We start from the raw sequence: 26,551 nt of genomic DNA on the forward strand, positions 1-26,551 counted from the left end.
TTGAACTTTGGGTTTAATAGTATATTCGTATACTAAGCTAATCGTCGACAACTGCAGTATATAAACTGCGAGATAGACAGAATTGCTTCACTCAGTTCTCCGGTTCAATTGGATATAAGCACTCTCTCCGCAACTCTCTCACATCAACTTGGTAAGAATATTACTATGGCTTCTTGCGTGTTAGATTTTGAGGGGTTTTTGTTTAAAAGTGGGATATATGTAGTTAAGGAAATGGCCTGCTTCGATTTAAATACAGGTAGAGTATATCACTCCCTCTACAAACCACCATTCTCTAGCGATGAGCTGACAGACAAAGATTACGTGCAAATGCTTTGGGTTGCTAAGAATCTCCATAATCTTAAATGGGATGAAGGACTTTTTGACTATATCTTGATGAAAATTCATCTAACAACCGTTAATAATAGATACAGTCATATTTATGTTAACTGCAGTCAAAAAAAAAAATTTCTGAAGCAGCAATTCAACTTAGAAACAGTGGAAGTCTTAAACTTCCCTAAATCGTTGACTTCTTGCAAGTTTCATCCTCTACAAAAGGGACATTGCGCGAGAAGTAAGGTTTTAGCATGCGCTGAATGGTTAAAGGAATAATTTTTTTTTAAATCTGTAAATAAAATTTTTTCATAATAGTTAAAATATATTTTGTAACATGATTTTAATTGTATGGGAAGTTTTTTCCCTGACTAGAAACAACGAATAATTTTAAAAATATATTTTGTAAAAAAAAATTAAATTGTGAGAGTTGCGGAGAGAGGCTAAAAATGTGTTGTAACTCTATCATTTAGAAAGATGGAATCCCAACTCAATGTCGATTATTATACCGACGTGTTGAAGTATCCTAAAACGGTGTACGAGCAGTTGGAAAAAGAAATAGTCTACGTGTCAGCCGAAAAAAGCATCATCAACATCGGTGGAAAGATGATCCCGATACCCCGTCAACATGCTGGTCAAGGTGATCCTGATCTCAACTACAAGTTCTCTGGCCTAGAGGTTCCTGCCATGCCCTGGACGCCCACGGTGCTGAAGATCAAGCAGGTCATCGAAAAATTAACGTCTTCATCGTTCAACTACTGCCTCATCAACAGATATGCTGACGGTACCCGGTCCATCAGCGCTCACTCTGACGACGAGAAACAGCTAGCGAAAGACCACCCCATCGCTTGCCTCTCCCTCGGTGCTGAAAGAAGTCTGGTCTTCACCCGTAATGGTTACGAACCCGTGACTTATAAGTTGCAGGACAATTCGGTCATCGTGATGAAATCGCCTACCAATAAAGTGTGGAAACATGCTATTCCCAAAGATCCCAACGTGAAAGAACCGCGCATCAGCCTGACGTTTCGCAGAATGGTGCAGAAGCGAAAGTCCGAAGATGACGCTCCCTCCGCGACTAAAAGACCGCGACTATTCAAGAAAGACTCTACTCCACCCGAGGTATTTCACGTGTGCGATGACTTCTTCGTATCGGTTCAGACTTTCAAAGATGAAGTTCGCGTCAACATGCGAATCTATAGAGATGGAAAAGGTGGATTCATGGTGCCTACGACAAACGGTATTTCTATCACACCTTTCCTCTGGGAAGTGCTTCGCGAGCAAATTTCGGCTGCTCTGATCAAGCCTAAAAGTAGCTTCGTAGCCAATCTCGAACTTTTGGTGTGGTGGGACGAAGACGGCGTCCATTTCCAACAGATGAAGAAGAAAGACGGAATGCACGAACTGTTTTCCAGAAAGCTCACCATTTCGCGCTTCCAATGCGAGCAGCTCTTCCGGTCTTCCTTGAACGATGCCAATCCCTTGCAAAGCCGCATCTCGTCTCAAATCAGACATTTTCAGCTGAAGACGTATCTCCAGCAATGCATCCCTACTATCCCGAAAGACGCCGAAGACCCCGATGGTGTAGCGGTCAACTCCCTCAAAGAAATTCTCAAGAATCTGGTCCTGGAAAAAATCTCTGAGGACTTGGACTGTGAAGGATGCGCTCGCAACCGCCCCAGCGTTACAGATCACAATTGCATGACAGAGGACATTTCATCGCTAGTCTTCATTTATTTTGAAAAAGCGTTCGCGAAAATCGACTTCAAAATTGTCGCCGACTTGCTTGTAAAAAAATGCGGAAATCTAATATCCGAAAAATTTTTCAGCGAAATCAATGTACCTGTTATATTAGAACAACTCGAAAAATTATGTTCTGAATAAATTTAAATTTCATTAATCAAAGTTTCTGTCGTCATTTGCGTATCTCATTGTTTTTTTGGGAATGACCCCCTTAAAATCGGTAATTTATGGATGACCCCTCTTACTTAGGAAGATGTAATTAATCCCCCGAAAAAAAGATCTCTTTCGTGAATCAGACGTTTAAGAATACACCCCTTATCAGTTTAATAATAATCGTCGATAGTGCTTGGGAAAAAAGTAATTCTGCAATGACCCCCTCTTATGACCAAGTAGCTGCGGAAAGGGGGCAGCGTTGACGTCATGGGTTGGGAGTGATCAGACACTAAAGTTTTATTTAAGAAAGCCCCCTTATCACAGAAGAAAATGACTCAGGTGCTGGCTGCGGAAAAGGGGGGGGATGGCTGCGGAATAGAAGGATGCGGTGGCTGCGGAATGGGGAATGGCTGCGGCGGCTGCGGTGGGGCAGAAGCCCCTTTTTGCCCCTACTATGCTATATAGTGTAGCATTTCTCCATGACACAAGGATGACGTCACTCTCCTCTCCGCTACCATACGAATGTTTTTCAACTGGCTATTGCGAAGATATTTTGAAAAGAGAAAATTAAACTGCCCCTGCGGGGAATCGAACCCACGTCCTTTCACTTTCCGGGTGAACGCACTAGACTAAAGAGGCACCGGATCTCTCAATCTTTCCTTGGAGCTCTCTTTCCAAAATATCTTCGCAATAGCCAGTTGTTGAAAAACCTTCGTATGGTAGTGGAGAGTGACGTCATCCTTGTATAAGTCGCCATCTGGTGGCAGCATCAGCAGTTGTGAGTTTGGCCTGAGTCTGGTCCGGCTGCCCATGTACGGTCCCTTTCAGTGTACACGAGCTCCAAGGAAAGATTGAGAGATTCGGTGTCTCTGTAGTCTAGTGGTTCAGCGCAGCGCCGAAACGCGTTAAATATACATTGCTAGAAAAATATCTTTAAGATACGTATTTATAAAAATATAACTATAAAATGTACATGAAAAATGACCGAGATGAGAATTTTTTTTCCAAAAAAAAACAAAACAAAAAGGTTTGAGTGTATATAATTTTACGGTTATTTTTCGAAAAGAAAATAATCGATGGACAGTGCACCTATATACGTACAGTACTTAGCCATTTTGGTCAGATAAAAATACACCCTCTCTCTCTCGCGAGCTCTTTTCGTTTACCCCTGCAGGAGATTTTGGGGGGAAAGACGAAATTTCTTTCTTTTTTGTTGTGCTATAAATAATAAAAATAATGGTGGAATCGCCCTCGGCCACTCAATTTTTCTACTAACGAGAGCAAATGTGTACCTGTGTTGTAGGGAATTGTACAGGAATTGAAGGTGTCTTCTAATGTGGGAAAGATTTTGAGCCAGAGGCTTTTCATGCCCCCCCCCCCTTTTCCCGACTTGCATTACTTTTATTAAAAACGCAGAATCGAATGGCCAACACAGTACAGTATTTCGAAAAAAACAAAAAATTTAAGAAAAAAAATTGAATAAATAAAAACTGTGATTATATATAGCTGACCATTTTAAATAGGGAACCTGCACTTGGGCCTCGTTCCTACTTGTCACACGAGGAGAAACAAGGATGTTCTCACACGAGAAAACCCATGCATTTTAGCGCCCCCGATCACTGGCCAGTCTCCCGAATCGCCAGACTTTCCTATTAGTTCAAACAGTGGCATTAGGTGTGCTCTAGAACAATGGTTCTCAACCTTTGGAAGCCCGCGGCCCGGTTTCATTTAATTTTTTTAAGTGGAAGGCCCGGTCAAACACATGATTAACGGAACATAAATGGGGGAAAAGGAAACGGCAGATCAGTCGCGGCCCGGCGGTTGAGAAACACTGCTCTAGAAGGACGTCAAATCTCTAGGACCACCTGGGGACTTACGACGCCTACTATAACATTGCTCGGGTAATACTACACCTCGCAATTCGCCTACGCCTGGAAATGGGCACACAATCAAAGCGTTGGTGCTTCACTCTGAACAACCCCTACGCACAGGATCACCGGGAGGGGACTGGCTTGACGATTGCGAGAGTTTCATATGCCGGGTTGTGCAAGGTGAGTCCGGTACCTTTCATTATCAAGGATATGCTATCTTCAATGGAAAAAAAAAAGACTAAGCCAGCTTAAGACTATGCACTCCGGGTGTCACTGGGAAGTGATGCGTGGAACGTTGCAAGACAACGTTTCTTACTGCTCCAAGGAAGAAACTATAGTCCGTTTCAGGTTAACTTTGCAGTGAAGAGGAAGCTACGAGGGAACCGCATCACTCATTGCTATGACAACGAAAGCCTCTTAACCTATGTATCGATGCGCGGCCTCGGTAAGGTATGGCTGATTCTCGCCAATGTCGCAGAAAAAAATATTTTTTTGGCCATATAAATATTAGATTTTTTTATTTTGTTACACATTTTGTTTTCACTCTCAAAACTGGTACAGGGTAATTTTTTATCGTTTTTTGAACATTTTTTTAAACTGAAATCATCTCTGCCACAGATGGTTGAGGAGGTTAAGGGCGCACTAACTCTTAAAGGACACCCTGTATGCAACTACACTACCACACAATTTGCATACTCACTCTCTAAAATATCAATCAGATCAAATGATGCTTTTTGGATCACGTGATATTTCCCTTTTTTTGAGGGACATACAAGGTAACCAATATGTAGACTTCCTGTGCGATTCGTGAAAGAAACAAATCTAAATTAAAGAAACGTAGAAATAAATCATTTTTTCTTTTTAATGGGAGCTAGAAATTTAGATTTTTTTTTTTAACTTCGAGTTATCGATCAGCCGGTTTTTCCTTCAAAAAATGCTTGATTAAAGCTGCGGTTCTTCGATGTAATTTATATGGGCCCATAATTAATTTCAAAACATCCTAAACTATATGGAATGATGCAATTGGATAATATAAGACAATACGGAAACATTTTTTTTTTTTTTTAATTTATCACAGAAATGTACAAGCATACATATACAAATAGAGACAACTTTTCATCCAAGGTGAACATGACTGTCACATACTGGATGATGGGTTAATGATTAAAAAAAAAAGTACAATGTGTGAGGGGGAAACACCTATATATAAACACTTTTACATAAACGCAAATATAAATGGGGAGGGAAATTGATAGTTAAATATCAAATAGATGGGTGAAGGGGGAAAAATATAAAATTAATAGTAACATCATTGTGGCAACGCATGGGGGGGGGTGCATTTTAAATATCAAATTTAGAGATAATTAATATGATTTGAATAATTGAGCTGTCAGAAAGGCAAAATATTTAAGATGTTGATAAATATAATGGGAGAAAATCAATTACTTTAATTAGTGTGAGGGGCGATTTCTTTAAAAAAGCAAAAGACTAAAAGTGCACGGAGATATCAATAGACAATAAATACCTTTTGAGGTACTTCTTGTACGCGTAAAGAGAGGAAGCATTTCTAATTTCAAAGGGCAGAGAGTTATAAAACTTAGGTATTAGGTAAGAGAAATGCATTTTTTTAATGTTTTTGTGAACAATTGGCAAAGAATATGTAGCCTTACGCCTAGCAAAAGATTGAATGGATATTAATGGTAGGGTGTATTGACGTTTAAAGAGAAGTAACAGGGATTTATAAAAATATAAGTATCTAAGTGGTATTAATTAATTCTCGTTTTCCCGCTTGAGAAGATGAAAATAAAAAGTTGAAATCAATGTTATTGCATGCATATCCACCTCAAAAGTGGGTCTGGCTAAGACGACTTCATGTATTAAGGGGTTCTAGGTCTGGCTAGGGCCGTCTCTATTCTACCGGGCCTGCTTGTTAAGGCACTAGCGGCTAAAAATCCGATATTCCCTGGTGAACTTGGCCAATCATAGAGGAGCGGGAGTGAGTTACTCTCGAACCGGTCGTTACTTCGTGTACAATACTTCGGAAACTGTTCGGAACTTACAATGCGCAAGCGCGTTCCCGTAATTTTGTAATATTCTGCGCTCTTTTATCATTTTTTTCTGGCTCTCATCTTTATTTTTTTCCATCAATATTTTCTACATAGTTTTTTTTCCCATCAATTTCCTGTTGGATTGGGTTCATTTATTTGAAGTTAATTGATTTCTCTTTTATAATTATTTTTCTTACATTGTGTATAATTCTGTTTTTATTTTTCCTGCATTAAATACATTTTCCTGTTATTATTTTTCCTACATTTTCCTACATTGTGCATTTTCCTGTAATTACTTTTTCTACATTACATGTACCTTTCTGTTCTTATTTTTCCTGCATATTAAGTACATTTTCTTGTAATTATATTTTCTACAGTAAGTATACTTTCCTGCAAAGAAGGATAAAAAATCTGAAAATCCTCTCCTTGAGAAAATTCTACTGACTGACTGACTGACTGAGGTAGATACATTTTCTCAGGGCGTACCGAGTCTTTAAGACTCCCATAAGCTTCCCTGTTTGATGCTGCTCCGTACGAGCTGGATGAAGAAGTTAAAAAGCTGTTTGTATGTGATAGTTGAGTGTGTGAGTGTAAGTGTATAAGAGGCGTGTCAATAAAAGATAATAAAATTTACAGCCCATGCTGTACTCAGAGAGTCAGTATACGTCAAATTAATTCAGATTATTTTAGAAAAAATGAATTCGGTAAGTTGTGGCTTACTTATCACAGAAATTTGAAATTAGTAGAACTATGTCCGAAGGAGGTGAAGTATTCAAGAACGCATTTTATACACAATTACAAAATCAGTCAATTATCTCAGCAAATAATTGACAAAAAAGTGGAGTACTGCACCTAATGGTTACAAAAGAGTATATATATATGTTCATTCTAATAAATGGCGTGAATACAATATATATGATTACATGTGGATACAAGATTAAATGCGATAAATATTGGTAGGCGTTCAGTATATATGCAACACTATGCTTCCAATCAATGAAGAAAGAATTAGAACTATTTACACTTTTTACAAAACTAAACCAATTCATTGGGCCATATCAGGCCAGTATGTTCTTAGGTCGAAGAAACCTCAACACCTCTACCGCAGGATAAGGCGAGATGTCTCTTATGTGCTGATATTCTGATGTTTCAGCTCTATCGAAATATCCTCTACATAGTTTGACTACGTAGTCATGTATGGTTTCAATGTTCAAATCCTTCATTATGTCAAGATTTCTGATATACCATTGTGCCCCGGTATATCGCCGAAGTATTTTATTTTGCTGCACTTGTAATTGTTTGATGACCGAGGGTTTTGCTGTGGAAAAGCATGGTGATGCATAGCACATAATTGGTCTAATGACTGACTTGTACATAATGGTTTTGTTTTTGAGGCTAAGTGCAGAGCGTGTGTAACAGACTCTGTTTAGAAGTCCTGCAGCCTTAGCGGCTCGAACTTTTGCCTCATGAATGTGAGCTTTGAAACTGAGCTTTTTATCCAAAATAACACCAAGATATTTTGTCTGAGACTTGGGTTGTAATATGGTCTGCCCCACTGTGATAGTGGTGTTCGGAGGGAGTTGTCTCCTTGCAAACCATATAAAGTTGCATTTACCCTCGTTTAAGACCACTGCATGTAGCTGACACCAGATCTCGACCCTTCGGACCATTTCTTGCAAGTTCCTCAGAGCTTGCTGAGGGTCCCTAGATGCCATAAGGATTTTCGAGTCGTCAGCATAAGAAGCTAAGATTCCTCTTTGTGGAGCAGGAAAATCGTTAATAAAAATATTGAAGAGTATTGGGCCAATTACCGACCCTTGACAAATAGATGCCTTTAGTGGACGTCTGGTGGAGAGGGCATTTTTGATACGGACCTGAAATGTCCTATCCCTGAGGTAGCTGTGAACCATATGTATAAAGTGGGAAGGAAACCTTCTAAGTATCATAATGGCAATCAGTGTTGAGTGCTTAACCTTATCGAAGGCCTTCTGTATGTCTGAATCAAAACATGCTACATAATCCTTGTGGATGAAAGCATCCTGTATGTACTCCACAACACGGACCAGTTGTGTTACACAAGAATGTCCGCTACGAAAGGCATGTTGTTCATCTCGGATAAAGCTGTTATCCTCGAGATACAAAGATAATCTCGCCTTAAAAACTCGTTCAAAAATCTTGGACAATCCCGGAAGCAAGCTGATCGGGCGAAAATCATTCGCAAATAGACTTATCTCCCTAGTTTTTGGAATGACTTTAATAATGGCATGTTTCCAGCTATACGGAAAATGACAAATTTTTAACATACCATTAAAGATGTTTACTAATGTGGTGATAATATTATATGGAAGTATCTTCAAAGCTGTGTTAATAATATTATCAAACCCAGGGGCCTTTTTTTCTTTAAGTCCTTTAATTATCTCGAGGATCTCCTCACGATCAGTGGGAGCAGCCGTCACGATGTTATGTGGCTGGTTGTTTTGTAGAAAGTTGTTAACCACCTGTTCAAAGTGTGTTTCTACAATAGGCGGTTGGTTACTATTTGGTGAAAACTGGTCTTCATATGTATTAGCGAATGACTCCGCTATCTCTTCATCAGTGTATACAAGACCATTTGTACCATGTATTCTGTTGATGTTGATGGCTCTGGGCTTAGAAATTCTAATTAATTTCCAGAGAGACCCATCCGATACATCAGCCTCATCAAGAAAATCATTCCACTTCTGAGAGTGATATTCCTTGAGGCTGTTTCTTATTTCTCTGGATATACGGTTCAGCATGTTACGGAGATTGGGATCTCTCGTACGCTGTACTCGTCTTCGGAGTTGATTTTTGAAGTTAATTTTACACTTCAACTCCTCAGGGATGCCATAATTTTTAAAAGGCTTAATACGCCTTGTCGAATTATTTACGGCATTTTGAATTACCTCAGTAATTTTTTCTGCTGCTATATCAATGCTCTCTTTTGTCAAACTATTGATCTCAATGACCGGTTCATTTTCCAGTGTTGTACGGACGTTGGTCCAATCTGTACGAAGCATGTATGGAATTTCATAAGTGATACCACTGTCAATCTCGAATAGTACCGGATTATGGTCAGATCCGAGAGCACTGAGTACCTCAATGGTGACTCCGTGTAGAAGGTTTTTCGTCAAACCAAAGTCAAGTACGTCTGGCCTATGCTGAAGGTTGTAGGGGTAATGTGTAGATGATTGCGACGCATGAACATCAATCATATTTGAATGACAAAAATTTGCGAGCATCCTACCATCCTGATTTGTTGTGTTGCTATTGAAAAGTTGGCTTTTAGAGTTGAAATCACCAGCTACAAATATGGGCTTATTACCGTTACTTCTAAATATCGCTTTTACTAAGGTGATATCGAGTCGATATCGTGGTGGCTTGTAGAAGGAACAGATTACCATCGGTTGTTGATTTGGATGATGTACCCTAATAGCGATGGCCTCACAAGTTGTGGATGTAGGAAGATCAACTGTCTCAATATGAAAATTCCTCTTGATAAGAATAAGGACACCCCCTCCAGGTAGGTTGGGGCGGTCAAGCCTATGGCATTCATATGTATGGACTTTGAAGTTGCGTGCCGGTGAAAGCCACGATTCTTGTATGAGAACCGCATCCGGGTCAAATTCATCAATAGTTTCACGCAATTCATGGCGGTTATTGTGGATTCCATCAGCATTCCAGCTGATGATTCTAAAAGGCTTAGGAGCCGTTGTAAAAGTGGTGTTACTAATTGCTATCGTATTAGTGTTTGATATTCGCAAAAAGCAGAAAGTGATAAGTGAATTAGATTTTCTTGGCCAATAGGATAACCTCTATAAAGCTCTGCCAGATAACTGCGAGCTTATCTTTCTCTTCAGTGGTATCCTTAAGCTTTTGGAAGGTGGTATTTGTGATGGTTGTTAGAGCAGTAGCAATGTCATTTGCGTCATGCTCAATAGTGTGCTCGTTCCTCTCAACAACCTTTTTCGACGGCCCTTGTGATTCTACATCGATCAGTGATGGGACCAGTGGGTCCTGGGCCTCCGTTGTTGAGGTCATTGTTGAAGCATGTTCCCCACTCAAAGTATGAGGGATAGGACGTTTCTTCAGCGCTCCCACAAATTTGTGGATTTTGTTAACCACCTTTTTAGGCTGAGCCACATCGGAAAAACTTACCCTGGGCTGAGTGTTTGTTTCCTTGTTTTTATCTTGGAAGTCTATGAGATTAACCTCTTTTTCTACTTGAGGTGCGTTTTCACCCGAAGGAGTGAAAGAGAGGGTCTTAGGTTTAGGTTAGGTTTACTTGAGAAAATTCTACGTACACCTATGCTTTCCTGTAATTAACTATATGTTTAATTGCTGTCAACCCCTTTTAAATATGAATCAATAGAATTAAAGAAATCTTTGGGATGAAATAAAATAGAATTTACAATGTCTAAGTCTCTTCGCGCATGCCGTTTCCATGATTTATTCAATGTGGGAATAAAAAAGGAACCAAAAAAAAAAATAAAATAAAGCTGTCTAAATTCATTAACATTTGAGCACTTTCAAAGTGGTTTACTACAATTTCTGCTTGTATCGCTGAACTTTTGTGACAAGCTTTTGAATTTAGAAAACTAATCATTTCCACAACCCTTAAGGTTTTTCTTGACTTGGTACACACTGTGGATACAACACATCCTCAGACCAATATTTTGGGATTAGCTCATGATTAGTGGTAAGTTATTAAAAGTTGTTTTAGCCCCACTGTTTGGGATGGTCAGCTTAAGTTGGTTTTTCAATTTTAAGGTGCAAATCTAAGCCAAACTCCCATTTAACCCTTTAAATGGTTTTTGAAATTTTCCTGATCAGCATTATAATTATAATTGCCACATTTGAAATTGCAAAACCTTGCCATTACGTGTGTGGCTTTCAATGAAGAGAACCCTTTTTGTATTATTTATATATTGAGCATATATTTCTCTTTTTTTTCTCACTTCTTCTTCTTATCTAACCTAGAACAATAGCTAACTCTGCCCACTAACAGTTGATTGGTTGGAGGGGAATGGAAAACATTTTATTGTAAAAATAGTTTCACTACATTTTAATAGAAGACAAAATATTTCGGGGTGACAGAAATAAAGCAGATCAGGTTTGACAAGATATCTCAAGATTGTTACTGAAAGGGTAAAAAAGGTCTCTTTGGGCAGAGCAACACGGTCTATGATATTAAAAATTTAATTCATGATCATGTTTATTTTTAATATTGTAGAATCGTGTCTGCAATGTCTTATTGATGGCCTTATCCGCTCCGCTGTTAGAATAATTGTTTATTCTATAGTTTATATCTGTTTATCTACTGTATATATATGTTTATCTTCAATGTTATAGAATGTCTGATCTCATATTGATTTTGATGGTCTGATCCTCTCTGCTATATCAGGAAATTGCTTATTCTATAATGTATAAAAATTCAAAACACCATATACATCTGCACAGTATTACAGAATACTATGAAAAATAGCATTTTCAATCTATGGAAATACAAGCAGCAATTTAAAAAAATTTTAAATTTCAAAATATATAAAATCATGTTTATTTCTAATTGCCTTTGGGACTATGACATAGTATGTGCAACTTTGTTTATTTATGTTAAACGTCATTCAATAACATGACTTAATAAATAATAAAAAATACTTAATAAAAAATTTTGCGTTCAAAAATTTTTTCCCTCTCACTGTGTATAATTATTTGTGCATTTCTATTATTCTCACAACCGTTCAAATATTACGTAATCACCAATAGGGAAAAATATGGTTTTATATTTGCTTTTAATGGCAAGGAAGGGAGGGATTGGAATGAAGATTATCTAAGCATTTGGATGAGAACATATTGGCATGGCTTTATTCAAATCGGGTTTGAAGAAAATCGAATATATCAGTTTATCGAGGATACAGTACCTTGGCTAACAATTTTTTTTTCCATAGTTTTTTTGCCTTGGCTAACGGATGCGATTAATGAACATTTTCTTTGATACAAATGCGAGCAATGACATAAATCAGCTGCATCATGAGATGAATTTAAGCTAATCATTGTCAGAATGTCACTTGACCATTGATTTACTCACATCCCCTTTTTTGTAATCTTTTCCCCAGATGTACCAAAACACAAATGGATGGGGGACACCTACACACTCGACTGTGTTAACACTGGCTTAAGCAGAATAAAGCTGGTGTTTGTGTGCATAGTTTAAAATAAAAAGATCTGTATCTTATACTCCTATAAATTCCCATTTATAGCTCTCAAAGCTATTCATTTTAACGTTTGGTCAGTTTTTATCGTCTTTATAATTCCTTGGTATTTAAAAAAAAAACTTGGTATTTTAAATTTTGAGCCATAATTGGAATAAATCAAACAATATTCCATAGAAACTTATAGGAAATTGTGTTCCAACAAACAAAAGTGATTCGGGAGCAAATTCCTTCATGCAGTACTGTATCCTCATTCAGAGCCTCAACTAGAGATACTTTGTCACGCAGGCAAGCCGGAATTTTGGCGCCCCCTTGCATGTAGAGGAAGCAGTTAAAGAGTGAATTTGGCGCCCCTTCTGGTTCAGCACCCAGGGCACCAGACCCGCCTGTCTTCATTTCCAACCAAATCTAATACAGTATCTCATACTACTAAAGACATAATTATCAAAAATTTCCTGTTAATTGAGCATTCATCGCACTGATATAGATTTTTAATAGAATCATTTTTCATCCTTTTAATCAAAGCATTGATGTGATTTGGAAAATGATGCATCAGTAATTGGACCAGATTTTGACCACATTTGACATTTTAATGAAATGAAACTCACAGGGCACTTAGATATGCTACACATATTAGTAGTAAACAGCTCAGCAAACCATGCATTGAAGATGAAAGGGGTGGTTGTTATTATTTGATCATTTTTGTCGCACCACGGTCATTTTCTGCACACGAGGGCTAATTAGACCGGGACCTACAATTTATTGCCGATTCCGAACGGCAGGCTTGTTTTTTTATACTCATCGAGAGGTTGGTGCGCTAACCCCTTGACGGGGGACTCCCTGCGGTAGCAATTTTTTGCTGCGGTCAAGTCGCCGTTTTTTGTTGTACCCCTGTGTCAGGAAAGTTTTCTGACAAGGATGAACCGGGTATCGAACTCGCGACACCTCTAAGCATCCTTTGGTACTTGAGGCGAGCATCTTATCGACCGGGCTACCGCGCCCCCGGGTGGTTGTTATTGTTTAGATGAAAGGGGTGGTGGTTATTGTTTAGATGAAAGGGGTTTTGAAACCAACTTGATCGATGCTCTTTTGGGCATTCAAAATGTACATGCACTATTAAGGAATCAAAAAGTTATTTTTTTAGTTTTTCTGTGGCAAAAGATGTTAGTAAAATATTATAAAGAACAATGGCAATTGATGGTTGTTTTGTTGATTGGTAGAGGTGCTCACCTCAGCAGTGCAACGTCCTGAAATCCCGATCTATTCTACTAGATTGCTTCAGATCAACAAGAGAAGTAAGGAGGGGCCTTACACAGGACCTACCTTTAAAGGAGGGGGGGGGGGGTACAGGGTAAAATATTTCCTCTCATCACAAGCTTTCAAAAAACATTTTAAATTTACAGAAATTAATGAAAACAGTACAGATATTTTTATACGATGTTTCTACGATGATAAAATTATTTGAATTTAAATTTTTAAATTCAAATTTTATCTCTTGGAGGTCACGAGGGGGGGGGGTATACATTATACAATATATTATTATATCCCCCACCCACGTATCTCTCGAGAATGGGGAGGGCAGCCGAAGTCCCCTTGGTTAATAACGGTACTAATCTAGAAGGTTTTGGTTTAGTTTACTTGATTTTGCTGACAAGTGGGGTTGGGGAGGGGTAAAAACCCATAAAATTTTGCTTAAGTAATACTTGAAGTTAAACGGTCTATAGTTACGGCCCAACCACTTCCTTCTGGAACTATTTTAACTTTTCTCCAGCTCGGAAGGTTTCAATCTGTTGTTTACATTTCTTTACAGTGTTTAAGCCGCTAAATTTACGGTTCGAGAGTAACTCATTCCCGCTCCTCTGTGATTGGTCGAGTTCACCAGGGAATGTCGGATTTTTAGCCGCTAGTCAAAAAACTGTCGGGCAACAATGGTTTTTTGGGCCTCAACAATCACTTTCGGAACGTTTACTTTGGTTACCGTGGTTCCCTAGCAATGCGTTTCAGACGTGTATGCCTTTACAATGCTTTGTCACTTTTTCAATAGTCGTCAGAATCATCAGGGTAAACAACTCAGTACTATCAAAACTAAAGGCACTTTTATTTTAAATATTTGTCGTTCCATTGCATTCCGCTCTCGAAATGTTCCTTGCAAGTATACGAAACCCATTATCTTGAATATGGTGTCTGGTCTTCTATGCTATGGTGCACATGCTTGGTTCAATTCCTCTCGTTCATCTCTTTCTAAAATTAATACTATTTATCACTCTGCTTTGCGTTCGATTTTAGGTCTACCTATATCTACTAGAATTGACAAAATGAGAATGATTCTGGCATTACCGACTCTTACTGAACTCCTTTCATCTCGATGTGGCTCTGCTTGCATTCGGTCAACGGCGTCACCCTCCCAGGGCCCTTCTAATCTGTGGGGCTCAGGTTTCAAACGTTTAACCCCCCCCCCCCCCCAGGACGAAAATGGAAAACTTTTCCAATTCTATTGATTTCAATCTTACAAGCACTCATCTTCAACCTATTTTTGATTTTTACCCTCGGCATCTTCAAAACGTTTCTTTCATCACTGATGACTTGGATTTTCAGAAAAGTTTCCCCCATGGTTGCTTACAACTTTCGTTCCAGCACTATTTAGACTCCTTGGACCCATCTTCCATCATCATTGCCACGGATGCCTCTAAGAAAAACCAAGTTGTCTGCGGTGCTTTCTGTCCCTTAACTAACGTCGTCAAGACATGGTTTATCAATTCTAGCTCTTCTGTGTTTACCGGGGAAGCTCTTGCAGTCATTCTTGGCCTGCGATTTTTTATTCCTGGCTCTCGGCAACCCATTGTCATTATCTCAGACTCCAAATCCGTTATTTCTGCAGCACGAGCGTTCTCATTCCATTCTCCTACAGTCATTTTTCTTCTTTATTACCAGCTTGTTTTCACAAGCTGTGTTTCTAGTCACATTTCTATTATCTGGGTCCCTGGTCACTCTGGCATTACTTTTAATGAGACTATTGATAGTCATGTTCGCACTGCGGCTTCTTCTCAGCGTGTAACCCCTTCCAGCCTCTACCCAGAAGATCTGATCTCAATTTTTAAGTCCCGATATAAAAAATATTTCACTCAATCACTTAAAAATACACTTTCTGATTTCCGTCCATTTTATGACTGTTGCAAATTGTATTCATCCTTTTTTTCGCCCGGTAAATTTGAAAATATGTTTTACAAGCTCTTCTGTAACAGGGCTCCTCTTTTTGAGTATTTACATCGTATTAATAGGGCGGATAGTCCATTGTGTAGCCATTGTAACAATTTGGAAACTGCTTCTCATTTTCTTTTTTATTGCAGTCATGATTCTGTGCGAAATGCTACTTTCCGCAATCTTCATTTTCCGGTCTCTTGTTGGCGAGATTTTGCGTCGACTCCTCCTAATATTATTATTCCTCTCTTTGAACGCTTCGTCACTCGTAGTTCCCGTTTCGTCTAACTGTTGGTATTCAGGTTCATCCTATCGATATTCACTTTTCTTGGGACTTTTTTTTTTTTTAAATCTCAACTCAGATGTTTTGTGTTTCTGCTTTAGTTATTGTAATTACCTTTGTCTGTTATTTTTATATATATGTGTTTGTGTATATGTGTGTGTGTGTATATATATATATTTTTCAGTATTACTATTCTTTGCTTTGTTTCATTCAATACTTTTATTGTTGTGCTATGATTCTTATGCTTTTGTTGTTGTCATCACCTGCGACAATGTATTATTCATGGTTTTTGTTGTCATTTAATTTTGACAGTTATTATTATTTTTTTAATTAATTGTTATTGACTGTTAATATATAATTGATAGGCTTTTCTTTCTTTTTTCTAATATCCTAGATGTTGCTTTTGCTATGATCCTGGTATCTCCTTTCTCAATTTTTTTTTTTAATGATCAGGGGATGGTCATAGTAGCCGAGAGCCCTGTATAATTATTATTGTATTGTATTGTTGACTACCACTGAAGAAATATGGAGCAGGTTGAGTCGGACGGGGTGATCGGCTGCTTCTTCGTAATCCGGTTTCCGCGTCGACTTTTGTAGCGCTAGTTTGTTTTTTGCGTTTGTGTTAGAAAAAGGATAATCTTTCCTTTCTGTAATTTTCTTTCCCCTCCTTCCCTTTCTTCATATTGTTCGTCACGGTAATTTTTTCGTTGTTTTTTTTGGTTATTTATTTAATCCTCGTTTTATCGTCGAGACGGCGGATTTGGTATGTAGTTCCAACTCTCTTATAGCTAACTTGAGTGATAACAATATCGACATGGAAATTAATAATGATGCTCCCTCTAATGGTTTTGCGAACCCTAATAGGGCTCTGCCTGTCAACACGTGGTCTTCAAATATTAGTGATGTAGACTTATTAGCCTGTGCGTGTAATGAAATTAAATGCTTCACTGTCAAGCTGTCGGGTGCTCAAGCTATTCCGAGATCTCGACCGAGGGACTTGAAAAAAAGCTTATTAAATTATTTTTCAGACACCTCCCAGATCTTAGACGTCCGTTTCACTCGTGGTAATGAACTCATAATTGCGACCTCTTCACAAAAAGCGGCGACCGAAGCCTTATCGATACCTAGGATCCTAGATATTCCAGTCAAAGCTATTTTGCTTACTGATAACATTACCTCGAAATTCCTCCTGCGGAATATTCCTACCTCTGAAACTCTTGCGGACTTGGCCGAGGAAATTCGCGAAAATAACATCACCCTTTTGAGTCTAAGAAGATTTGCAAGAAATGGTGAAGCGTCCACGTCAGTGCTTGCTACTATTTTGGGAGTGAATTTACCTTCAGTTCTCAAAATATGGTTCACCATACATAGACCGAACCTTTTCATTGACCGGCCATTTCAATGCTCCAGGTGCTTCAAATTGAATCATCGACAAGTCCATTGTCGGGCCTCTGGTCCAGTCTGTCGATCCTGTGGGGGTGCTCATAGCTCCTCAGATTGTTCAAATCCTAGATCATGTGTCAACTGTGCTGGTGATCATGATCCAATGGACAAATCATGTGTGTCGTATATCTTTGAATGTAAAGTGCTCGAATTTAAGGCAAATAATCATGTCACTCTTCAAGAGGCCAGGGTTGCGTGTCGTCCTAACCATCCTCAATCATATGCTAGTAAAGCTAGTATGTCCACGATTCCTGTTGACTTGGCATCTTTGAAATTAGAAATTCACAGTTTAATCCAGAGTGAGATCACAAAGATCAAAGAAGCTTTGTTGAATGAAATGTCAATTCAACTACAAGAAACAGTCTCGAACTGTTTGTCTGCTCTTATGCCTGATGTAATCAAGACTGTTATTGACTCTCTCCGTCCCACGGTGGACGACAGGACGTTGCCGAGAAAAAAAAATAAAAATGATCCATCCTCTTCCTATTCCTCGAGTCTTCTGACAGGCGGAGCTCTAGGGGGTTTTTATCCTCCCAAAGGTAATACCTAATTAGTTTTCTTATTCATATGCATGCCACTTTTTTTTATTGCCTTTTGTTGTCAGAATTCCAAGCTGGTCCTGCCTTTATTTTTATTTTTCATGTCTTTAAGTCAAAGATTAAATATTTTGCAGTGGAACTGTCGTGGCATTCGTTCCAAATTTAATTTATTTCGTAATATTATTCATCAATTTGACATCATTTGCATCCAGGAAAGTTGGCTCAATTCTAATTACCAATCCTTTTTTATTCCGGGTTTCCATATATACCGTTCTGATAGAACATATTCTTCCGGTGGTGGTTTAATTACAGCTATCAGGTCTGATTTTTCATCTCAACTCATTTGGGACACTAATGATGTATCTTTTGAAATTCTCTGTGTTAAAATTTTTATAAATAATCATCCATTATGCCTTGCAAATATTTACCGTCCTGATGACCCTTTTGACATTGATCCTTTGAACCACGTGATATCTTTGATGACTTGCGATTATATTATGTTGGGTGACTTTAATTCTAAAAATGTGAACTTTTGTGGCAATGTAAATTCTTCAGCTGGCATTGCCCTTCACAACTGGTATCTTCAAAATAATATTTGCTTCACCATTCCTACCTGCCCTACTTACTATAGTGCCAATACCAACTCATTTTTAGATTTTTGTTTCAGCTCCCCAAATGTTCATCGGACTCTAACCTGGTCTCCGACTGACAGTCTTCTGAACAGTGACCACCTTCCAATCAAGCTTTCTATTCCGATAAACTGTAATACTTCATCAATGGTTCGTCATTCCCATTGGCCTTCAATTATCTCGGACTTGGAAAATATCCCATCGTCCGATAATTTTGACGACTTGTATACTTTTTTACGCTCTTCTATTTCAAAGCACACTTCGCTTAAACCTCGTAAAAAATTCCCTCGTATCAAAATGGATAGGGATGGTCGATCTCTTCTCATTGAAAAAAAACGTAACTTTCGAAAGTTCCGTTCTTCGCCATCTAATTCAAACTGGATCTTGTACAAACAGAGTGCTGCTAAATTTCGTCGTCATCTGCGTACTCTTCGTCTTAAACTTCTGGCTTTTGAAGTTAAGCCCCATTCTCCCCCTTCAGCTGTTTATTCTATTTTGAGGCGAAACCGGTATGTGGCTTCGAAATCTTTTGATACTTCCCGACTAGTTTTTTCCATTGCTCACAGAGACTTCACGGGTCCAGAGGACCAGATTTCAATTCTAAAAAATTTTCATTTTCCAAACATTTCCCTCCCTCCTCCGAATCAATTCACTGGTCCCCACCATTGTTTTCAACAATGTCTAGATGCGGATTTCTCTTTTCAGGAACTTCGCAGAGCCATAAGATCCGGAAAATCTACTGCACCTGGTCCTGATCACATTCCTCTTCACGCTTTTAAATATCTCCCTGCTAAAGGCTTGGAATTTTTGCCCGCCTTCAATAGGATTTGGACTTCTGCCATAATTCCATACTCTTTCAAAGAGGGTAAAATTATTTTTATTCAAAAACCTGGCAAATCCCCATCGCATCCGAGTTCTTTTCGCCCTATCACATTGATCAATTCCATAAACAAAATTTTCGAACGCATTATTCTGTTTCGTCTTAATTGGATTTGCCTACGGTTCAAAATTTTTCCGCACTGTTTCTACGGCTTCCGTCCAAAAACCTCTGCCGAGGCCTGTCTCAGAGATATTGTTTCTTATACCTCAGATGCCTTCCGTCAATCTAAGACCTGTTATCTTCTTGCTTTTGATATCAATAAAGCATATGATTCAACCCAACACTCTTTTTTGTTACATAAACTGGCGAGAATGGGTTTGAATGGTCGCTTTTTACTTTGGTTATCTAATTATTTGGGTGGACGGGATCATTTCATTCACTGGCGTGGTTGCCCATCCAATAAGTTTTCACCTTGTTCAGGATTATTACAGGGCTCAACATTGTCTCCTATCTTATTTTCTCTCTTCACTCTTGATATTGTCACCTACTTACCGCCCGACATTAAACTTTTTGTGTATGCAGATGATATTTTCATCATGTATAAATCTAACAGTGAAGCCTATATGGAAGCTCGTATGATGTCTGCAATTAATTGTATCCTTAGGTGGGCGGAGGACAGTGGTCTGTCCATCTCGCTTTCGAAATCTCGTTTTACGATTTTATCTCGGAATCCCACTTCATATGTTCCGAATTTCCAAATCAATGGAAATAGTATCCCGTTTGATCCCTACCTTAAAGTCCTAGGTATTTATTTAGACCGTTCTTTAATCTGGAAAAAACAAATTAATCATCTCAGATCTCGTTGCACTTTCACTCTCAATATTTGTCGTTCTCTTCATCATTTTTCCAGAAATATTCCTTGTTCTATTGTGAAACCTATTTTCATTAACATCATTTCAGCTCTTTTAGGATATGGTTCCATAGTATGGTTAAATGCAGCTAAAACTAACCGTTCGAAATTGGATACTATGTATCATTCTGCAATGAGAGCTACCTTGGGCCTACCACTTTCTACTAGAATACTCAAGATGCGTACCATTTTAGCACTCCCCACTCTGGAGGAAATTCTTCTTCTTAGAAATGGAATTGCATGTATTCAGGCTGCTGCTTCTCCTACTCAAGGCTGTGCTGATAACTTCAATTCAATTTTTTCACATATTGCTCCCAAACTGAAAATCAGACTTTCCCAATTTTTCAGTTTCCTTAATTTCTCGTTCTCCCAAACTCTCAGACCAATCTACTCTTTCTATCCTTGGATTTCGAACAAAATTTCGGTTGTCACTGATGACCTGGATTTTCAACAACATAGACATAAGAATATAATCAACATCCTCTTTCAAAATTTCTTGAAATCTTTAGACCGTTCAACGATCATCATCGCTACTGATGCGTCTAAAAATTCTAATGTTGTCTGCGGTGCTTTTTGTCCCTCTACGAATAGTATGAGAGCATGGTGGATTCACTCTCACTCCTCTATATTTACAGGAGAAGCTCTAGCTATCACTATGGGCTTGAGATCATTTATCCCCACCAGGGGCCAACCCGTGGTCCTTTTTTCGGATGCTAAATCAGTTCTTCATGCGACTAATGAATTCTCCAGTCACTCTCCCACAGTCATCCACCTCCTTTATTCCCAACTTCTAATGGTTTGTTCTTATACCTGCCATATCTCTTTAATTTGGGTCCCTGCACATTCTGGGATAGATTTGAACGAGTCTATTGACAGTTATGTTCGTTCGCTTTCCTCCTCTCCCAGTCCTTACGTCACGCCGGCTCTTTATCCAGAGGACCTACGATCTATGTTACGACTCTCATTTCGTCAATATACATCTGATTCGCTTAATTCCACTATTCCTGACTTTCAAATTTTCTTCAACTGTTGTAATCAGATTTCTCATCTCATCTCTAATTCAAAATTTGAACGCCTCTTTTACAAGTTAATCTGTGATAGAGCGCCTCTTAATGCTTACTTGTTTTTCATCAAAAAAGTTAACAGCCCTCTCTGTTCACACTGCCAACTTCCGGAAACTGCGACCCATTTTCTTTTCAACTGCTCCCGCTTCATGCGTCATCGCATTCCATCCTTTTTTGCGTCCTCTCCTCCCATTAAATCTTGGCCTACCTTCATGGCGTCCAACCTCCGTATATCGATTGGTCATTTCGAAAAATTCATTTCGTTAAGTAAAAGATTTATTTAACATTTCTTTCTGGTTTTGAGGTCCTTTCCAACCTAAACACACACTCATCCTGGGACTACATCTCATAACTCACAAAAGTGATCTAGCATCGTCCCCTAGATCTGAAGATTTTCTTTTTCATATCATCCCATTTCCATTCTTTTTGTTTTTGTAGTAATCTACTACTGTTGTTGTTTTGAATTTTCAATTTTCTTTATTTTATTACCTACCTCACATTTCTCTCTCCCAGCCAGGGAATGGTCTCTGCAGCCGATAGCCCTGCTTAATTCAACTGTAACTGTAACTGTAAGAAATATGGAACTTTCGGAGGCCAAAACAAATTTTGCATCTACACAGTGGCACGATCTGTAATTCCCCCCCCCCCCCACTTCTCTTATAAAAAAGGTAAAAACCAAAAAAAAAACCCACTTTTGAACATAGTATTATTTAATCGAAATTCAAAAAGAAGGGCGTTTCCTGTTAAAGGAACGAACAACAAACACCATAATACAGTCGAATCCCGTTGTAAGGAACGTCAAGAGACCGGAGGAATCACACTAAGACGCCTTCATATACGGAGTATTAAGGAGTGCTAAATCACACTCATGACGTCAACAACTTCCATTTAAAGTGTTAGCACGTGATTTTCAGGAAGGCTGCTTCGATACGACGAGAGACATCACTTCACGTTAAGGCCCGTTTACACGCGGCAAGTGCTTTAGTTGGTAACTTAATTTTAACTTACCAATTCTTCTTGAAAGTGTCCTACGCCGTTGTTTGGTGTGCTTGAAGGATGAAGACCTTGCCGCCAACGTATCTCGAAGAATTTCATGATGCAGAAGCTGTCGGAAGGATGCCTTACAATTCCCTAGGAAAGACTGGCATCTTGGTCTCTAAATTATCTTTAGGTAAGTATAGTGGAACGGATGTGAATGACTGATTCCACAATGTAATTCACATAAAAATGACTAGTAAAATGGCATTCAATCACTAACAGAACACAGTAATAGTATGTATAATTAATACACACACAATACAGTAATCTTATAAATAAAATTAATTAAAATACCCAATGCTGCCTTGTTTTTCCCCATATACTGAGAGCATTAAAGAAGTAACAATCTATTGTACAGGCTTATAGGCCTACATGTCTAAAACGCTCTGTTGTAATGTTGTTCTGTAACCGACACACAGGGCTGTCATTTCAACTTCTTCCGGGGGGGGGGGTGTTAAAAACATGTACTATGTATGTATATACAGTAAAAAAAAACTTGTTAAGTCGTCACTCCGGTCCGGTTACGTCGTCATTTTTTTTTTCAGGCTCTTCCAGCTTCCATAGACAACAATGTTATTAAACCCTCGTTTACTCGTCGCTAATTTCGGTTAACTCGTCACTATGAAAAAATTTGAGAAAGTGGAACAGACTATTTTTATGGCTCCCATTAAAAAAAAAAAAGCTTGTTAACAGCATTGCCATATGCTTAAAAGTCACCATAAAATCCTATATACCCAAACAAAAGTTTAAGTAACGAAAGTTACGCTGGGGAAGTTCATTCGCCAACTAAGGTTTTTGGAACGTTGAGGACTGTTCAAGCGAGATCTCATTTCTGTATGGGTGCTAATGGAGAAACTGGAGAAACCGCGAGACACCCAGGCTCTGTCGTAAGAAGCAACGTAAGCATTTCAGCCCCCCCCCCCCCCCAGGGCGTCTCCGGAAAAACAAAAATTTATTGATATGTCAAAGATTACACTTAGTGCAAGGAAATCGAAAATTATGTAAATCGAAGAATCAAATTGATCAAGTCGGGCAGGATAATAAATAATCATAGAAAGCATGGGCTCTACTAATTTGGGGCTTGAAATTTGAACAAAATATCTTTGTTGAAAAAAATTAGGCATTCTTTCCCAAGTTGAGGTCTTGTCTACTTTTCCCTGCCCAGGGTTCCTCCACCAAGTCAAAAGTGTTCGAGATTACTTTGTAGTTGTATCATGAACTACTGATAAAGAATTAAAATACTAAAATCAAATTTGATGTCTATGTGAAATTAATGTGTAATAGTTCTATTATGAAGAAAAGTTACTTATAGCTTTAGACTAACAGTTGCTCTGTTAGTCTAAATTAAAAATTACTAGTATAAATCAAAGTTTACTGTACATTTTACCAGAATAATTTAAGTAATAAGAGGTAAAAAAGGTAAAAAATTGCTTTTTTTTTTCCGCGATCTATAAATTATATTAATATTGTTATTTTGTATGACATGAATGTCGCTCTCCACTTGTTAATACAAGATATACAGAAGACTGGATGTTGTGAAGATATTTATTATTTGAGATGTAAATTTTTTAAATTAACGCATATAAATTAGCACATATACGCTCTAGAGAAGGAAAATCTCTATCTCCTCTGTAGCTTAGTGGTCAGAGCACTCGTCCGGCAATCGAGGGACCCGGGTTCGATTCCCGGTAGAGGCAGAGATGAGTTTTTTCCTTCCTTAAAAAATTAACATCTCAAATAATAAATATCTTCACAACATCTAGTCTTCTGTATATCTTGTATTGTTATTTTGATTCATACTTTAATAAAATTCATATTACTTTAAATTTATACGATTTTCACAACATTGCACATTAAAATTGACGGCACTTCGCTTAAGTCATCATTCCACTTAAGCCATCATAATTTTTGATAATTTGAGGTGACGACTTATAGAGGTTTTACTGTATATACCATTTTTAGTGTATTTTCAAAAAGCCGTGCCCCCCCCCCCTCAAATGACAGGCCTGGTGGCCAACATAAATCATTCTAAAAATCATTGTTCAATCAGAGAAACCATTGTTTCTCAACATTTTTTGCCCAGCTCTGACGAAGTTTGCCGACGATTGAGTAAAATGATAGATTCTTATAGCGAACATATGCACACGGATAGTAAACCAATTTTATAGTCAATTAGATAATACAATAACGCCCCAAATAAACATACAATAGAATAATGTTTACAAATTAATTTATTCTAAATGATGAGAGAGAGGTGGACTATAGGCCTGTTTACATGCACCAGTTGATTTAGTACTTAACTGAATTTTAAGTTAAGTACTCTAAAATATATGCAGATGTTAAAAGTAATTTACACACTGTTTAATTGGGCTAGTACAGGGGTTCTCAACCTGTGTGCCCCCAACCTTAATCAGTGGCAGCCTTGACAAAGGTTTTTTTGAAGGGATTCTTTGTTTAGATTGCTCTAGGTAGCCACAAATAAATAAGCATCAATTAGGGAAGAGGATGGAAAAAACTTCAAAACTTCATGCGGAAAAAGGTTGAGAACCCCTGGACCAGCAGTTAAATTGAATTCTGTTTTTTGGTTAATTAGGCCTATGCGCATGTATGAGTGGGTATAGCCTGTCACTCTTGAAGAGGTCATCCATCTTGAATGTGAACTGTTCTTTTTGTTCTCGAGTGTCTGTTTACACTCCATTATCTTCTGTTAGCTTGGAACAGCTTTGGTATAGGGGACACGCCAAATTGGTGATTTTTTTCCGGTGATAAATTGCCATCGTTGGCGCGCTCAGGTTCGTTGTTGTTCTGCTGGGTTGTCGTTGTTCCAGAATGTTCGAAGAATTCTGCTAGTCGGTGGCTTGAATTCCTCAGAAATGTAGTATGGCCAAGTGATCAGAGGACACAATTGTCAAGTTTGTAGAAGAATATCTTTGCTATGAATGTTTGTGAAATGTTATAGACATGATAGCTATCTAAAAATCAATCTACATTGGGAATAGTAGACACATGACACTCACATGCAGGAGCGGAGCCCCTAGCCTGGGATCTTTTTCCTCTTTTGCAGTTCCCTCCATAATGAATTTACATTGTGAAAAAATGAAAAATCGTTCTTCGGTCCCAGGGTTAGAGTCCTGTCTTAACCATGAGTAGAAGTTATGGAGCTTCAGGGTAGAAGAAATTGAGTCGAAAATACCAGTCGTATTTGGTTGACATACTCCCAGGTGTTAAAAAAAATCAGATGCAAGGAAATCGGGTGCACATGTATACTTCAAAACTGAAATGTTTGGGCTTCCCCCCAAGGCCGGATTAAGATGCTGGAAGGTCCTAAGCACTTAAATAATTTTGGTGCCCCCTTTTCCCACCATTTTATGTCATTGACTACAGCTCAACGTTTTTATACATTTGAAGGTTAATATTTACTTTAAGGCTTTCTTCATGTTTAGCTTTTTTTTTGGCGAGCATTGACAATATCAGATATTGACAATTCTCTCCAGGGTGACCATACGTGCCGTATTTCTTATCTATCCGCATCGAATTTATCAATTAAAAAATGAATAAAAAATCAAATGAAATTCTATATTTCAGTAGTTGGTAGAATATAATGTGAATATTACAGTGTACACACATACTTCATTTATTTGAAAAGTTCTTCCCATTTTTACTACTTTTGCAAAGTCTTTGACATTTTTAAAACCAATGCTACGTAACACACATCTGCTTTTACTTTTAGTAGAGATGAGGCATCAAGCCTCTCTATTGCTCTGCAAGTTTTTGCTTTAGTACTTGACATAATTCTGGCTTCGAAATTACATTTCTGTAGCTTTTCATTAAAATTTTGCTTGATTCAATATTTTTCCTTAATTAAGAATTCTAAAAATTTTTATATTTTATTTCCAAAATGTACTTTTTGGAATTTTTTTCCTTTCATATTTTCGAAAAAGACAAACCTTTGATTTTTACCTTTTGTTCTAACCTTTTATAAAAATATTGAAAGATATTTTCTCTTATTGACTGCTTTTTAGAATTTCCCAAACTGGCTTCGAGTGGAAGAACCACTGAACCTTAGCATAGCCACAATATTATTCAGAAGCACATTTTTTTTGTCAATCACGATGATCGGGTACATTTTCTTTATGATATGTTTTCGAGGTTGTTTCCAATGTAGACCAGCTGACATGGTAGCATTTTTTTTGCTTCTAAGTTGGATCAAACTACACAGTTGATCCACTTATGATCTGTATACACGTAGATCTGC

The 26,551-nt window shown here is 38.1% G+C and overlaps 1 protein-coding gene and 1 non-coding gene across 2 annotated transcripts in view; both read left to right on the forward strand.

Annotated features, from left to right (window-relative positions):
- Positions 1-16,404: 16,404 nt before the first annotated feature.
- The window catches only part of LOC149070943 (uncharacterized), a 43,405-nt gene continuing 33,258 nt past the window's right edge, over positions 16,405-26,551 (forward strand). Inside the window, exons 1-2 of the mRNA XM_089248498.1 lie at positions 16,405-16,548; positions 21,772-22,429. Of these exons, the coding sequence (XP_089104624.1) occupies positions 22,315-22,429 (115 nt within the window). The 5' untranslated portion in view covers positions 16,405-16,548; positions 21,772-22,314. The remainder of the gene's footprint in view (positions 16,549-21,771; positions 22,430-26,551) is intronic.
- Positions 23,922-23,993, forward strand: TRNAA-GGC (transfer RNA alanine (anticodon GGC)). Its single transcript has one exon. It is a non-coding gene; the product is annotated as a tRNA-Ala (tRNA).

The sequence above is a fragment of the Pholcus phalangioides genome, unplaced genomic scaffold (genome assembly GCF_987345545.1).
Source record: "Pholcus phalangioides strain wild (caught in Gottingen) unplaced genomic scaffold, Ppha-v1.0 ptg000020l_1, whole genome shotgun sequence".
Classification (NCBI taxonomy): domain Eukaryota; kingdom Metazoa; phylum Arthropoda; class Arachnida; order Araneae; family Pholcidae; genus Pholcus; species Pholcus phalangioides.